General features: G+C 36.1%; 1 protein-coding gene across 4 annotated transcripts in view; it reads left to right on the top strand.

The window, feature by feature from the left end:
- The window catches only part of LOC131074124 (uncharacterized), a 106483-nt gene extending 88295 nt beyond the window's left edge, over positions 1–18188 (top strand). For all 4 annotated transcript variants that reach the window (XM_059219613.1, XM_058010683.2, XM_059219612.1 and 1 more), the window contains exons 13-20: positions 9255–9993; positions 10216–10307; positions 10537–11086; positions 12091–12232; positions 16226–16267; positions 16700–16865; positions 17049–17132; positions 17621–18188. In XM_059219613.1, coding sequence (XP_059075596.1) covers positions 9255–9993; positions 10216–10307; positions 10537–11086; positions 12091–12232; positions 16226–16267; positions 16700–16865; positions 17049–17132; positions 17621–17716 — 1911 coding nt within the window. In that variant the 3' untranslated portion in view covers positions 17717–18188. The remainder of the gene's footprint in view (positions 1–9254; positions 9994–10215; positions 10308–10536; positions 11087–12090; positions 12233–16225; positions 16268–16699; positions 16866–17048; positions 17133–17620) is intronic.
- Positions 18189–18452: the final 264 nt, after the last annotated feature.

Below are 18452 nucleotides of genomic sequence, written 5' to 3'. Positions count from 1 at the left end.
AGACAAATACATCTAGTTGCAGCAAAACATATTTTGAGATACCTGCATGGCAATTGGATATGGTTTGAAATATACTGATGTGGACTTGAAACTTCATGGATATACTGATTCTGATTAGGCAGGATGTGTCATTGATCGGAAGAGCACATCTAGTTGTTGTTTCAGTTTGGGTTTTGCTATGATTTCCTGGTTCAGTAGGAAGCAGTCTTCAGTAGCACTCAGTGCCACAAAAGCCGAGTATATTGCAGCATCCATGGGGCCTCGAGAAGCTGTGTGGCTTAGAAAGCTTCTTGTAGGATTGTTTGGACAATCCTTAGAACCTACAATTATCCATTGTGACAATCAAAGTTGTATAAAGCTTTCTGTCAATCTTGTGTTCCATGACAAAACAAAGCATGTGGAGATTCCTTATCATTATTTTAGAGACATGGTGGAAAGGAATGCTATTCAGTTGAGATATTTTAGTACAAATGAACAAACTACAAATATCTTCACCAAGCCTCTTTCTAGAATAAAGTTTGCATACTTTCGAGGTAAGCTTGGTATGGTAGAAAATGTAGCCCTAGATGAGATTGAGTCTCATCAACATTGATTTGTTTTAATAGTACTAATGTATTCTCTAAGATATTTAAAGTGTAAACTCTTATTATGCAATCTTATTAATCTGATATGGTTCATGATTAGTATCATGTGTGTGACTCCATGGCAACATTGGTTCAGTGCTTGATGGGCCCCTGTGAACATTATTGTGAGGTGACGATCTCTCAATAGTGAACACTTGTACATCTGATAATTATCGTAAGGTGACGATCTTACGATATTGATTGATCGTACCATTATGATGGATACCATGGGACATGATATCTATGGATATGTCATAATGGTTTATATCTCTAGTAGTAATATCTATGGATATGCCATAATGGTGGATATCATGAGATGTGATATCCATGGATAAGCCATAATGGTGGATATTACATAAAGAGATATTCATGGCGGATTTCATGTGACGTGAAATCCATGGACATGCCATGTAGTAATATCTTTAGATATACCATGATGGTGGATATCATGAGACGTGATATTCGTGGACAAGCCATAATGGTGGATATTACATAAAGAGACATTTATGGTGGATATCATGACACTTGATATCCATGGACATGCCATAAATACTTTGTCACAGTAAGGTGATATCTTCCTATTACACATATAGTGAAGCTACTCATACCATCACCTTAAGGTGATGCATCTTACTAAAGGCTAGAAGGATTTCTCCCTAGCTAAGAGGGAGTGTTGAAGATATGCAGCTACGGTCGGATTCCTCTGACTGATCTAATCAAATGTCCAAGTGGCCTATTGGCCTTGGACATTTGTATTATTTATTATCCCTATCCTTCACTTAACTGGAGATCAGTATTCTGATTATCGATGACAATATTACATTATGACTATTATTGATTTGCATTATAATCATAATGTAATATCATGATCGATTATTATTGCTGTTTACTATTATTGATTTGCGTTATGATCATTTGATTAACTATCGGTTCATATACATATCACCGATTCTATATGTAATCGGTAATAGCCTTTTATTACCGATTACATATATAATCGGTCATTAGTTATACAGATTGTTATTGGCTATGATTTGTTATCGCTTATCAAATATGATCAATGGGCACATAGAGTCGTGTCCCTATGTGACCGTCGAACATAAATATATTATCACATATGTTCCATTTGGAATGTTGCCAAGGTGGATCGATAATATCGTGGAGAACATTCTGAGCAATAACACTGAAAGGAATACTGTGTACTCAGCATTAAAGAATCTGATAATTTGAACTGTGTATAATTCTCCATTTTCTGCAGTCAGCAATATATTCAGAAATCAGTATTATAATAATCATTCTGCAAATTGAAATATACAGTTTTAAGGTACATATAAAAATTAAAATTACCAGCTTTTCTAAATCTGATACAAACTTAACTATAGATGCATAAAGAGAAAGACTTAACAAGCAGAAACAGCAGAGTATTAAGGTAGCCAAGGGCAGGTGGTGCATCCACCAGTTTCAAGGCCATAGACGTAGAAGAGAAAGACTTGATAAGAAACAGCATTGTAGTATCTCTTGTGTAATCTGATGTAGTTTTTCATTCAAGGAATATTGTCAAACACTTTTTATGCAAACTCAATGCTTACTGGTCTGTGACTTCAGTTTGATTGTATGCTTGAGCAATGATGTCAATGCACTCTAATTGCTTGAAAATACAACTACAATGTCAAAACAATAGTCTAAATGCATATATATGATTCCTGTAAGTGAAATATGCATCTACAGCCAAGTGACAATTTATCAAACATTTGGCATGCAAACTAATATGCAAATCAAGCATGATAAATATGAACATTATATCAGATCGTAGGCATACAACTTATATCACCTTTATTGATAGACAACTTGAGTACAATGCTGGCATAATTTAACCAAGACTCTTGGCTTTACAATGTGAAACTATTTTACAATGCCAAAATCTGAGTGCAATGATCACCAACGGCAGCAACTTGGTATAATCCAATGCAACTATAATTAATTGAATTGACAATGCTTAGATGACTAAATTTGCAATTTTAAATATGCTGATTACATGCCTAAAGACTAAAATATCATGACTGATGTATAACCTGGAAATGATGGCTGCCTGGACAAAATGATTATGCTTGATGAATTTGCCGCCAAATGAGTAGCGCCTAGCCTCCTTGAGCATCAATAATGCTCCCAGAATTTACTTGGAATTTATTGTGCCTCCTTGCTCAAATTCGCACCCCTCAAGCTGTCCGCCCCTGTTTCAAGCATGCAGCCTTTGAAATGAATAATATCTGCACTTTGATGCCTCCAAATAATGCTTGATATGATCCTTAGGTCGCTAGGAACAAGAAGCTCTAATATTATCCTCGGGTTTGCAAAATGAAAACCCTACAATGATCTGCTCAAACACTGAATTAAACTCCTCTTTAATGCACAGATTGAACCTCTGGATGAAGTCCACAATCAAGCAATGATTCAGCTGATATCTCACAGCCTCAAGATTGCTAAACACTGAAGAGGTTACGTTCTCCAATTCTGGATATGGCAGAAAACCCTTGTCTTCTTCCACAGTTCTTGAATGAAGAATTAACAATGCTCAATAATCCCCATCGATTTCTTCTTGGCAGCTATATATATTTCTTCATGAAGTCGAACTTCTCCCAAAAAGCTTTTAATTGACATTTATTATTACTTGAGCTTGCACATTAATATTTTATTAATCTCCTTGGCCTTGGCGTTCAAACAATTAAATTTTAAATGGCCCCCTTTTAATGATAAATGGACCCTTGAGTTATAAAGGGCAAATATAACATTAAGATATAACTTATGCATTAATATTTGACTTTATCTCATTAAATGTCCCTTATATTATAAAGTCCAAATATTAATCATTATTATTCACTTATAATTAATTATTATTAAAGTATGACTTTAATAATAATTAAAATATCATAACTCCACTAATAACCATTATTTCTCAATTCTGCAAACACCAAAGGGTAGCCCACTGCATCCTCTGAACATCTATCTGCCCTACTAAAACTAGTAAGGGTCCCTCTTGATCAACCACTAACTTACCATAAATAGTAAGTGTGAAACTGAGTCACACGAAGGCCAATTCTGAACCACACTGAGCTCCGGAGAAGGGAATGCTCTGTCACTGCCCACCAGAGCCTTCTAACCATCTATTTTAGCGTACAAGGGCCAAATATAATAGGCTAAACCATCAAAAACAAGAACGAGCAAAAAAGGGGACATTTACAAGCATTCATCATTATTGCAAGAGCATAGGGATTATAATCAGATACAGCGACCAGACCAAGGCATAAGCCTCTCACATACAAGCGCATAATCTTAATGTCATTATTCAGGAGCAGCGTTTTAACCTATTATCAATCTTTGAAATTTAAACCAATATTTATATCAGACTGTATCATTTCAGCAGTTCCTATCAGATTTGGATTTGTCTATTGTGATGGGTGTAACATCATTTATGACTACATTCTATCTTCTATTAATACATATAAGTGTGACTCTTGTTAATTAATTCGTGTATCTATTTGTCACACACACCACATTCATATCAGACTTAACCCATTTGAACTAGAACTGCAGAACTCAGATTTGATGAGGAATTGTCCACCATAAGAGGTGTGGCATCATTATCAGTTGTATTCTAATTTCTCCTATTAATATACACAAGTGTGCAATAATGGTTTCTTTAAATAAGTTGAAGGTGCCATAGTTAATATCTCAATTGGATTGATCAAATATAAGGAAGACTCTTTAGTAATTCTACAAGGGACACTACACTCGATTGCTGCAGCTAAGTGTTTAGCGTTGTGCACACATCGCCCCTTTGCTTTACTGGGGACCCCCCCATTTTGTCTTCGGTCTGCCTGCGTGTGGAGAGGATATTCAAATAGAGGGCGTCTGAAACCATTCACAGCAAGCTCGCATACATTCCTCTAAAATCGCCAAGCCAAATTTGGCCTCGAGGGCCGAAATTCATTCTCTCCCCGAAAATCGCGTTAGTAGCTAAATTGTGAGAGAAGCCAAAATCATGAGGAATCATTTAAAAGGAAATCACGTGAGAAAGCGAAATACAAACTAAGTTTCACAAAACACGCTCACAGGCCAAAAAGAGGGTTAATGCTCTCAAACTCACGAAATCTTCTCCTGAGCTGAAAGTGATAAGAGGCTCTCAAAATCTCCCTTTTGGCCAAAAAAGTCAAAGTCGCGCCTTTTAGTCATTTAAGCTGAGAATAATAAGAGGCGCCCAAGTCGTGAAGTTAAACTCTAAAAGTCTAATATCGCACAAATACATCATTCAGACTGAAAGGCGTTAAGTCAAAAGTCGTGCACAATTGGTGTACATGCTGAAAAAGGGAGGCAAAGTCCAAATCACATCAAAATTTGTACAAGGGCCCTCCAGCCCGAAAACGGCATAACTTGCGAAAGGGCTCTTTGAGCCGAAAACTACAAAGTCTCAGAAATCACGCATTTCTCTTGTGAGGCCCGAAATTCATTCTCTCCCCCAAAATCGCGTATTACAAAGGCTCAACTTGCCTGCAAAAGAAAGCGCCTTAAGTTAACAAAATGTCTTTTCAAGCCGAAAATGAAAAATAGAAATCGCGCCATCAACCCTTTTTTTTTAAGTTCATGAAATCAGGCAAGGGGAGATCAAACTCGCGTGGTATTTTGTTTTAAGCCAAAGAGCTCAATGAAACCCGAAAATCATAAATTTTCAAATTCGGCTTACAAGCCGAAAAAGGATAAATGAGTTTAAAATTCGCCAAAAGGCCTTATAGGCTGAAAAAGACTTAAAACTCTCAAAATCATGATCTGAGCCGAAAAAGGGAAAATGTTTAAAGCTTGCAAAGCGACTTGTAATGCCGAAAGCGGACGGAAAAAGCAAAGCTCCAAGTTCGCGTAATTTCACCAATCAAGCTAAAAACTTTCAAAGGCACTTAAAAATCGGCTCATCAGCCGAAAAGGGTGAATACAAAGAGTGGAGAGTTCGCAAATACATCATTTAACCCGAAAAACTTGAGGTCTGTTAAAGCTCACAAAATAATCCAGTAGCCCAAAAAGAAAATGGATGGCCCAAACACCGAAAATCGTCAAAGAGACTAAATCGCAAATAGGCCATTTAGGCCGAAAACCATTCTTTTTATCTTGCAAAATCTTCAAAAGAGCCAAAAATGGAGTCAAGCCATCAAATCGCACGATAAACATTGAAAGGCCGAAAGGCATTATAAGCTTGTAAAAGACTTTGATCGCCGAAAAGGAGAAGTTCAAATTGCGCGGTTTGATATAAAATGGCCGAGTTTATCATTAAATCAAAGGCATGCGAATAAAGTTCGCTCATTAAGACCAAATCGGCCGAAATTCGTTTTTTGCGATTTAGGCCTTTAAAGTTACTAAAAGAAAGTTTCGTATTTGCTCCTAGTAGCCCGAAATTTAAAACAAGTCATTTACATGCCAAAAGCAATTCGTGCAAAATGTTTCATTTAGCCAAAATTTGCAGAGAGGGTCCCAACGCGTCTAAATGTCCCGAAGTCTTCAAGGAGGAGTTAAGACATTGGAAGCAAGTAAATAAAACATTGCTCGAGATACTCCAATTGCCTGATAAACGCCAACAAATAAAGTAGAAAACCAAGGCATTATAGCTTGAAAGAGATAAATCTCTCAAAGGGGTTGAGCTGCCCAAAATTTGACTAAAGAGACATTTTAAGTTCCCAAACTTCTCACAGTTTGTTCAAATGGTCCAAAAAATCAGGAGAACAAATAAACTTAAGTCTTAACATCTAAAAGTTCACCTCGCAGGCCTGAATTTCGTCTGAAGTTAGAGAGCGAACCAAGACGAGGATCGGATTTCGCGTTTGGAGAGGGCATTTAAAAGATACATCTCACAAAGAGCTTCTCGAAGCCAAACGTCGTAAATAAAATTTAATATTTGTTAAATTAAATTAATTAATTTTTCAAATTGATTTATTAAAGTGAGATTAATTGTTCGCAGGTCGAAGGCATCGTCCCGAAGAACCAAGAGAAGGCCTGAAACGTCAAGAAGCCAGGCGTTGAAAGCTGAAGAAGAAGACGTAGGAATGCGTTGCAGGAGCGTGAGAGCAACCGAGCATTGGGAAGTGTGCCGCTGGACAACAAGCTAACGTCCACTACTGGAACCAAAGACCAAAGAACACTCCGAATGCAGCAATCATGCATTCTCAGGAAAAGTGCACAGCTGGATTTAATTCCAGAAATTCAGTTGCTGAAAACTGAAACTGTTTTATTGTAAAATTGTCTATGGGCCCCACTCAAGACATTTTGAAACAAAGGGGAAACAGGTCAGTTATGTCCAACTACCGGATAGACTCAAATTGAATCCAGACAATTGCAGGTAGTTGAGATAGTGGTTTGATGGATGACTGAGAGTTTAATGGGCATGGGTTAAAGCTGCCAGCTTCTAGATGGCAAGCTGCAGCCCTTGGATGCAATCCATCCTAGCCTATGATTCATATTGTAAAATCTATAAAAGGCAGAGGCCTTTCTTTTGTATTGGGTTAGAGAGTTAGATTTTAGAAGTTAGAATAGGTTAGATCTTAACAGTAGCATAGAGATGCTACAGAAATTGTTGTAATAGTCATTTGAAATCAATATATAGACATTGATTTGGTGTTTATCATCTGGTTTTCATCCTATTTGCATGGTTTCTTTCAACATTTTAGATGGATCTTTCTGTTTTGGGTGTGCAGGTATTTGATAGATTCAGGCTCATACCATTGAGGATATACTGATTGTGTGTCCTTTCGTATGGTTAACCTAAGCCTTTGAATTGTGCTTAGTTCAATTGCAGGTGTTCGTCTAGGCTGCGCTAGAATTGGGTGCTTAGCCATGCTCTTGTAGTTTGAAAATCTTCCAAGTCCCCTTGAAGATTGCATTGTTTCTGCAAGGTTGTGAGCTAATCTGGCCAAGCAGGGATTGGTTATGTTGAATCCGTCTACCCGCATACTAGTCTTGTTAGTTTTAGATCTCCTATCCCTTCCCTTTTGATTCTATTTCATAGTCTGAGAATCGTAGTAGACCACCTTGTTGCAAAACGTAAGTCCCCTTGTGCTCCCAACAAATTACATTGACTGTTGAGCTATCTTGCAGTCAAGACCTGACAAATGAAACCTTGAGGTCGTCCCCATAGATCAAAGAAACAGCACTAGGGATTTCCTTATCTCAAGAGAGGATAGGATACAAAGCATTCTATTCTGCGTTGGCCGGATGAAGTCGTAGTTCCACGATTTTAGCCACGTCAACACTAAGCTTTTCCCTGTCAGAGACAAAGACAAAGGAATCACCTTCCACTGACTTGTTCCCTAAATTTGAACCTGATTCCCTTGACTCCTTTGGACTGCTCCAATTTAATGGTCAGATTGGCGTCCAAGCATAAAAGACTAATTTGCAGTGATTTCGTCCTGCAAAGAGTTTCCTCCAGGTTTGTGCCTGGAAATAATTAGCATTTGTTTAATGCCAGAATAAATAAAAACCTTCCATGCTGTTGAGCTTCCTCAGCCTCCTATTAATACCTTTTATGGTCATGTCGGTTACAAAGATGAACAGGTTGGCCCAAGAAATTAAAATTTGTTTAATTATTAACATTAATTAAAGATATCACCCAAGGTCAGCCTCCACTTACTAACAAAACATTTATTTTTCATATGCAAGTCAGCCTAATAATTACTTTTTTTCAATATTTTAATAATGAATTTATTGAATTAAAAACAGTAGCAAAATAAAGAGCTCAACTCAGCTGTCCTTCATCGGGGACATCACAGCATGGGCCAAAAGAACTGAAGACTCATGATCCACCACCAAAGGGCCAATGCAAGTTTTGGTAATGTATAGAGGTCATCCCTGGTTATTGGGGCCAGGCTGGACAAGCGTATGAGCAAGCAGGATCCTTTCTCCAGAACTTTTGATAACTCCAATGGATGATAAGTCTCCAGAGGCAAAGAAACAAAGAAAACCATTCCATTAATGTCCAACAATGACTAAAGTATGTAAGTTGGGCTCAAAAGTACATTCAGCTACAATAGAAATGGTCAGAGTAAAAATAACTTTAGGTTCTAAAAAGAACCTAAACCTAGAAACACCAATGTAAAATAAATTTAATTAGATGGGGTAAATCTAAGGTACCTTCAGTTTCTTGTGTAGTGCAATAATATGTTTTTGCACAAAGATCATAAGCAGCAGAGAGGTGGAGGATAATTCTAAACCTATGTAAATTAAACCCAGTGAATGCTCACTGCTTGGTTCAAACTTTAATCGATAAAGATGAGTAACCTTAGCTGATTGCTTTTATAATCTGTTTTCACTAACTAATTGTTCATTTTTAGCTTAACAATTATTTATGAGTTTGTACAAGTTAAATATTATGCTGTGTAATATTCTAGGAATTTTTTTTGGTTAAATAAAGTTTTTAAGATATAGTTAAGAATAGCCTTTGAAAGCCAGATTATACCATTTTCTGTGTTATTACTGTTATGAGTATGCTATAATTAGAAGCAGCATTCTCATGGCATATTCCAGTATTATTTCTTTGATGCTGAATGTAGTCTATCTTTTAAAATAAATCATTTTATAAGTAATATGTTCCTTTTGCAGGTCAAACGGTACATTGATGCATATTCTGCATCTTCTATTATTGGGTTTTCCCCAGAAGATCTGACAATATTGGAAGATATCTATAATCGGTCACAAGCAACATTTTTAAATTTTGAAGAGCAACAATCATCATCAAAAGATGAGTTTGATAATGGGAATTGTAAATTGAAAATGTCCGGGTATCAAAAACAGATTGATGCTTACTCTGAATACTTGGAAGTGACTGCTCAGCTTGCTCGGGCCAAATGGACGCAGTTTGGTATCAAAGCAATGATAATTGGGTTCCTCCTTTTGCTACTTTCATTTATCGTGCATTTAACTGCAGCATTGAGACTTGGAAAGATAATTATGGTTTGTTCAAAAAAGGAATGTACAAATTTGGAGGCATGCTTTCCTTGGAGACAATTGCTTGTAACTGGATTGTGTTCAACCTTTCTTGGAATTTTCTGCTTCCCAATTGCCTATTCCATTCTAGAAGGCATGGCTTTTCCTCAGTCAGTTGCTGCTCTGAAAGAGCATATTTTACTATTAGTCCTTGGAACATTTGCTATGGGTTCAGCAATTGGCTATATGGTACAATTTAAGGCTGGTTTATACAGACATTGGAAGGCATGCTCCTCCATATGTTGGATCATGCTGTTTTCCTTGGAAAACTATAAGGGGATTTCTCTGAGACATATGACAGCTGTGTCTATTGTCATTATGCGTGCGATTAGTTTTCTTTCAAACAGCTTTATTCGTAAGCCTTTTTTCCTAAATTTATCATGCCTTTCAAAAATTCTGAGCACCAATCAATAAGTTCCATGCTTGTATAAGTTTTTGAGCACCAATCAAGAAGTATTAAGTACTAGGTTCACATATAAGATTTTAAACTATTTGAATATAAAATATCTTGTTCACTGTTATTTTACCTGACAGCTTGTAACTTTTCTTTAAGTTCTTTCTATTGGTTTTGATTTAGTTGAGGAGGGAAGGGTGGCAAACTTTCTTCTGGCTTCAATAGGATTGTTAAGTCTTCATTCTTCCATTCAGAATGAATCCATGGTTCCAGAGGTAAATAAGTTTCTTTAAATGATTTGAATTACTTTGGCTGTTTGTAAAGTGTGCTGTAGTGGACAAATAATACCCTGTCACCTAATGAAAATTCATTTCATGAAAATAACTATAAAATTATGCCAGTCATATGAGTTTTTGCAATGTATCCAGATCAACATAAGGCATTTCTGAGCTTTTATAAATTGCAACCTTTGTTTCGATATTTAATAACTTTCAGATTTTGCAGGCATTTCTCTTTCTGATATTAAACACTATTCTGGGTATAATTGGGAAAAATGGGGCATCGAAGGAAGCCTTGATGCAACCTGCATCAGATAATTATTCTTTCACGTCGTCTGATAGTGTAGCAAAGCTGTTTGTAATAATTGCTTTTGCAGCAGTAATAGTAACCTTACCAGTTTCAAGGTGGCTTCGACATAAGCATTTCTTGCTGGATCAATATTATTTGTTTGCCTTATACATTGGTGGCTTTATAAGTTGCCTTTTGATATTGTTACATTGGATTTTGGGAGATATAGCCTTGATTCATTTTGTCAATATGCCTACCTTTGTGAAAGATACTGCAAGACTCATGTTTCCACGCATAGTGTATATTCTTACTATTGGGCTCACGATACTGCTGTTCTCTATACAAAAATCAAACTTGAAGGAGCCTACTTGTTACAAACAGAATACAACTGTGGCTGTTTTAGCCATGTTATCAGTATGGAGTTATACTATTTTGCTGTTGCTTGGGAAGCAGGGCCTACTTATAACATTGCTTGCTGTTTTACAGGGTATATTCTTTAACCTTTAAAAATATAGTGATTCTGAACTTTGTGATTGTCCTTTGTGGACAAATATTGAACAATCCAAAATATTGTTTTAATAGCTTGTTATAATAATGTGGCTAGTAAGTCCTTTGCTTCTTGTTTATTGGAAATAAATTTAACCTTATCTTCCTTGTGTTATATTAGGGCTTGAAGTAGAAATTTCACTAGTCTGTAGGCTGTAATTATTCAGTTGTAGTCCCTGTGATTTTACTAATGAGATCATGTCTGCTCGCTGCTATTTTTCACTGAACCCTACACCACAGATAACAGATGTACTCCCAATGTTGCATGATACTAACTGTAAATTATATGGAAATTCTGGATTTTTTTCCCATGCTTCTTCCTACAAACGTACACATGCACAACATTGGCCAAGTATCAGAGATGCTGTAATATCATGTTTGAACTTAGAAGATAAAGGCATGAAGTAAAAAAGAAATGTATATAAATAAAGAGAGATGCTTGTTTGAAAGGATTATTATTAAACTCTTTCCTCTAACTGTGGATACTATGAATCTAAGTGTGTCAGCCTACACATAAAAAAGAATTTAAGAGTGAGGACAAGCATGTCACCCCTTCAGTAATATCTTCCATTATTTATTTTGAAGTGCAGAAGGATTCCATGTTTCAGCCACCAATTCAAGCTTATTTACTTTTCTACTTGGAACTTAAACTTCTCACAAGATCCTCTCATAGATAATATTTTATGGAAACAAACAAAATGCATGACTTTCTCATCTTTCAACTTTTGTGGACTATGTGAACAGTTCAAAGATTCCTCCATTGTTTTCTTGACCATCATACTGTTAAGTTGTTCTCTGTGGGCATACCATTTTAACACTAGGTACTGCAGTGAGATATCTCTGATGTTCTTTGTTTGACGAAATCTATCACATGGCTGAATCATGTTTTTGCTATCTGGTGCGTTGTGCAATGGAGTTGAGATTCACTCGCTATCTATGTAACAGGTTGGTGCATCTTGAAGTTGCAGAATTCCTTGTCAAAGAAGAAAGAATCAGATGGGACTAAGAATGACCTGACATCAGATCCCCTGCCAATTATCCAATGGAACCTCTTTGCTGTGCAGTTGTTTTTCTGCACAGGTCACAGGTAATATTTAATTCTATTTAACCAAATGTTTGGTAAACATTTGCGTGAGACATTTTGTTGTTACATTTTCAAATAAAGATAATTCAATACATTCTTTTGGAAGTAATTATTATGGCATTTTCATCAGTAATGAGAACATGAGGTAATCCCCACATTGGGTGTTGTCTATCATCCTTGACCTTCATTAGAGTCTAGTACATTATGTACTTGCTGCCTAGTCTATTGATGTTAGGAAGTGAACAATTCTTGGTTTCATTAATGCTATTATTATTGTTTTTCTACTTTCTAGTGTAGGGCAATACTTTCAACAAATGTTTTTATGTAACAAACTATAACAGGCAAACCAATATCTTCCTAGGTAAGGTGGTTTAGGAAAGATTATACAGGAACAAGAGAGACAGAAGTAGGATGCAATTTATTCATCAAATCAGTTAAATTTATTTATGCTATGTAGATTGTGTCACATATCTGGATTAGATTTTGTTTTGTCATTGTTTTGCTGCCATGTTACAAACTGGCTTATATGACTTATAACACAACTGTAACATAGGACTGGTTAAATAAGGATTGGAAAGCTTTTATTCTTGGCCCGTTTCACATAAAATAAACACTAAAGCTATTCTTTTTAAAAGTTTACTTTTGTTTACAGTGACTCAACATTTTCCTAAATGTACAGACCCTGTCTTTGTCAAGCACCTTGGTAAAAGTACATATAACCCATGTTCCATGATGTTTCCAGGATAGAGATGGTGGGAAGTCTTTTGGGGACGGCAGTCCAGGAGGCTAATTTTGGGATCAGCAGTACAAAATTATATATTTTTGAAAAAGTTACATGTTCAGCTGTACGTGACTTCAAGATTCAAGTTTAGGCATTAATATAATGTATCAAATTTGAGATTTAATGTTTGGTGTTCATTTATTGAAGTATAGCAACAGCAATTTTTTCGTTGATTTCATTACAAATTTGAAACATGTAATTAAAAAAAGATCTCCCATGTCTGCATTTCGTTTGGGCTATTGATTTCAGAATTGCCCTTTGTTTCCAAGTTACTCTAATGTATTATAATGCGACTCATCCATTGGTGACCCCAACCAATCTTTGCTGCATATCTGCCTTGTCAGTTTGTCAAGTATTTTTAGGATCAGCATCCCAACGTACACTAGATTCTGTCAATATTAAGGAGATTGCAAATGACGGGGAAAACAGAGAACATTGTGACTGGCTACTTAAATAGGGAGTCCTTATGTACTTGTTCATGGGAGCTTTCTCTTTACTCAAAACATCGAGAGACTGTGTAATGACATCAGGAAACCTTCTGGTTGAGCTCCTTCTAATGCCCAAGGCTTTCTTCATGTCTGTTCTTTCTGCAAAAGTTAAAAAGGACAGAATCTTTCTTGGTGGACCTTGTTGTTTCAAGAAATCAGGATTGTTTATTTAGTATTCATCACAAGTCTTTCAATCTGAAAGATGACCTTCTCAGTATGGTCCTAATCTGGGTAAGACTATCTTACTACAGAATGAATATTGGCAAAGAGAGAACACCATGAAATATTGTAGGAGCCATAAATTACAACGAATCCAGGATTCTCAACCATGCTTGGATTTGTATCAAATTGATTTAGATACATCACCCTCAGATAGGCTAATTCTAGAAGTGGGAAGACTTTATTGGAAAACAATCACGAGATAATGAAATACTAATATCCCCCTTCAGATGCTAGATTTGTCATGAGCATGGACATTTGGCAAGAGTGTGTCCGAAGCAGCCTAGCCTAGATCAACACAACAAGACAGGAAAGCAATGATGTTGATAATCAAGGGAATGGAATTTCTTGGAACCAGGAGCCAAAACAGCGAGACTCAATAATGGAAAGGAATTTTTTAAAGAGCATATGTAGGAAAAGGTGTAAAATTCCTAACTAGGATTTGATATCAATCAGTTTTATAACCAGGACATAGCAGAAGATTGTTTGTGCAGTATAACCAATGGTGGAAATAACATCTTATACAGCATCCCTTAATTTGAAGTCTTCCTTATTTGCATTGGTTCTAATTCTATTTTAGTAATCACCTATAAATATAAAAACTAGAGCAGTCACTGTAAACATGGAAATCAATTTATTCTTTCAAAGAACAGAGGTAAGATTTGTGTCATAATGCACCTGGCTGTTGATTAAACTTCACGTTGATTCATCAGAATGTACAATGCTTATATAATGATGGGTCTGGAACTCTGCATTCTGTTTGCACACCACGATGCCCTTCCCGCAATAACTAATTCCTTCCGCATTACATCCCAATGTCAGGTTACTACGATTCTGTTGTGATGTCTTACGCAGTGGTCATGTCTTCGGATTCAGAGGTGCGCACGATAGGATAGGTGACGCCTTGTCTTCGATTCGCTGTTCAACACACACGCTGTGGCAACCTGGAGTCACCATCTTCTCCGATAGGACACATACTGTCGGGTTTCACTTCCCCCGCGATTCCACTGTAACGCACATACGCCATGCAAAACTGGAATCACCTCCCGTGACTGCTGGAACACCACATGGACACCCGTTATCGGGTTTACCTATTCACGCGGAGTGGAAAGAGATCAGCATGACATAGACTATACCCGATATCGGTTTTTCTGCAAATGAATGAACGGCATATATACTTCGTGTGGCTACGGTGTTCGTGTTATGTAGGAGTCTTCCGACGTTACACCCGATATCGGGTCACAGGATGCGGGGAGAGGAATGTAGCCTGCGTGCAGTTTCAACCCGTCTCTACCTCCACCAAGCTGCTGTTAATCTTTCTCTCATCCGGTGTGTAAGATACACACGTCTCTGCAATTTCCTTCCAATACTCACGCTAATATATTACTCCTTGGCTCATCATTTCGGTTCCAATAGGCCAGTTAATAGCTGGCGAAAGGAATGATTCATCAAGTGTTGATATCACGCAGATATTCAACCTTCACTTCCAGGTCTTGTTTTTAATAAAATCCGATATATCTCCTTGTTTGCCAAATCCTTATTTAAAAGACAAATAGTGGGTAAAATTCCCGTAGGAAAACCAACTCCTGCAAGGATTAAAATAATCAAATAATAGTTAGGCAAATATATTAAGCAAAACTAATATTTAACTTTTAATCTTTATTGAAAAATCAAATATTGAACTCTTATTATAATATATTAGTCATCATTTGAACTAATATAACATAAGGAAAGTTCATTTTATTCACAATTAATACCACCAAATGGTATTAATTTGGTGGGGACATCACAAAAGGGAAGGACATTGTGATAGAATTAACTCAAATTTTTATATCCAACCAAGATACCTGAGAGGGTGAGTTGGATATCACAGTCATTAGGTCAAAAATGACATTAATTCTGTCACTTTCAAGTTTGCAGCCATAAATCTGATTTCTGAGGAGGATAATTTTCATCTTCTCCAGAAAATCAAATAACTCAAAACAATCACGTTCTCCTTCAATCTGGACAGGTCCCTTGGGCCAGATGGTTTCCTGCACTTGTCTATCAAATTTTTTTGGTATACCATCAATGAAGATTTGATTGCAGTTGTAGAAGTAAGGGAGAAACAAGAAACAGATTATTTAAGTTTGTGCATGAAATATAAAAACAAGTTGTATGATATTTGGATTCGCCCTATCTTTTTTTGCTTTCAGTAATTGAGGGTTGTAGGTTTTCTTAGTCACGTTTTCAGCTGAGGATTCTTTTCTACCCTCTTATTGTTCTATCATAACTGCAAAATTTGTTCCATATTGACATACTTTGCTTGCTGTAGCCATTAATATAATTCGTCTCATTGTTGACTGTAAAGTAGATATTGCAAATTAATAAGGGATGGTGGGAAATGAAGTAGGAAAATGCCTTAATTGAAAGACTGATTGAAGAAGCTAATTGAAGAGGAAGGAACTCACAACTAATAATGCAGTAACTTTGTTGCATGTTTCTGACTCTTGAACTTCTTATCTACAGGTGTACTTTTGATGGCCTCCGTTATGGTGCTGCCTTTATTGGGTGAGCCTCGTTTTCTTCTGGTTAACTTTTCTTGAAATGCAGAATTGGTTTTTAAACTAATTATACATTAAAGACATGCTATTTCCAGTCTTTATGGTCAATTATAAAGCTTCTGGCAGAAAACTGTGTGCAGAAAACTTGCACACTCTGTACACAGTTTTCTGCTATAAACTTTCTGATTAATTATACATTATTGATGCCTACTTTATTTTAATAAGGAAACAAACATATTTAATTGAGAATTGACTTTATGTTGCTTGGATGAATAGTCATTTTTAATTGTGGTTCTTTCAGTTCTTCCAAGGAGAGCTTAATTTCTTAAGAAATTGCAAATTGTTATGTTCAAGGGGAAAGTAATCTATGCTTTCAACATGTTCTAAAGTTAAATTTATTAAATTTATTTTAACTGGATCTTTGACTGAACATTTCTAGGTTTGACAACTTCAACATTATTCGACAAGGCATTCTTCTTGCACTTGATACATTTGGAGTTTCTCATATATTGCCGATATTTGGGCTTCCGTTGCTTGTCACAACTAAACATTCACGTGTTCATGATGATAAACGTCAAGAAATCTTCCTCTTACACGTAATCCAGGTATGCAATCTCTTTCTGTCATAATCCTTTGATCAGTTCAACTTAAATTTTGTTTTCAGTTTCACATTTGCTAATACTTGTTTTTCACTTAAAAAAACTACATTGAAAAATTTGATTGTATTGCAAATATCATTTCATTTGACTACATTTAGTTGTTCATTAACTTCAAAATCATAAATGCAGGTTTTCTTGACTTATGGGCTTATTTCTGTAATCATGGTAATTTTCTCAACAATTTGTGTGACAATACAGCGGCGCCATTTGATGGTTAGTTTATGTACTCCTTTTTTGTCTATATTTAGAACTATTTAATAGAGCAATGCTATATGCTCAAAGAAACAATAGAAAATAACTAGCTTTTCTTTATCAGTTTGAATCATGTGAAGTGTTGGCTTGTTGAATGTCCAGTTCTTGCTATCAACTAGTATCCATCGTTATTTGTAAGTAGGGTTAAATTCCTGCAACTGTAGCGAGTCGCTCCAACATTGAGTCTCGAAAAGTTGCATCAATGGATATAGGAAACTGTAGAATCTCAAATGGAAATGTCCTGTAAAGGCTACTTTGCAAGTGTCCAATTGCTTATTTGTAGATACTTTTTTGTTTGTAGTTTTTCTTAGGACTTGCAGCTGCTGTTTCTATCTTCACTACTTTCTCTGGCTACTGCCCAAATTGCCTTCATGATTGTAATGTGGAGCCTTGGCCACTTTGATCCAGTCCATTGTTACTAATGTTAAAGATATATGTTGTCTTTGCAGGTGTGGGGCTTATTTGCTCCAAAATATGTATTTGACATTGTGGGTCTCCTCCTTACAGATACCTTAGTTGTTTTGGCTGTTATTTATTATACATGAGCTGCTGGAAAGAACCAATCAGTGTGTGTAAGGAGGAAAATTGGTTATGATGGCTTCTGTAAAAAATACATTTTCTAGAGTCCATTCTCAAAGATTGACATCTTCTTTTATGTGTTTGTTATTCCCAATGACTAATACTTATATGGAAGACTAAGGATCCAGTGGAGCATAGAAATTTCCGTTAGGTGTATGTTTTTTTGGGTTCAAAGCGACATGTCAGTGATTTTGTACTTTGGTTCAGTCTTTTACAAATAGTGCAGAGAAACATTGGCATTGGAAGGCCAGTAATATTTTCTTACTACAAATACATCATCGACACAATTCAAACATTAATTTCCGGCGAAGATCCATTTATTGTCACAGTTTTGCTCTATATTCTGAATAATCTGACAAAGTAGTGCATCCCTTTCCAATAAAGAGAATATCAAGCAGATATCCTTCTCTGTGAGGATATATTGTTACTTACGCAGCATCAAGAGCAGTTTTTTTTCTTCAACATGCATTGATTGATTAGCTCTTTCATTATTACATATTTAAATAATCCAGTTTACAGTTTCAGTTAGTTGTAGGGGTAATTCTAAGAACACCAATTTTAGTTGTAGGGGTGATTCTAAGAACGTCGAATTTTTTAATTTAAGAAACTTCAGCAAATGTTATTTAATATTGAATTCTTAAATTACCTTCTATTCAAAATATTTACCCTTACTTCTTGCATTACCAAGAAATTTGAAGTTGG

The sequence above is a fragment of the Cryptomeria japonica genome, chromosome 4 (genome assembly GCF_030272615.1).
Source record: "Cryptomeria japonica chromosome 4, Sugi_1.0, whole genome shotgun sequence".
NCBI lineage: Eukaryota > Viridiplantae > Streptophyta > Pinopsida > Cupressales > Cupressaceae > Cryptomeria > Cryptomeria japonica.
This window is presented reverse-complemented; position numbering and strand designations above follow the sequence as displayed.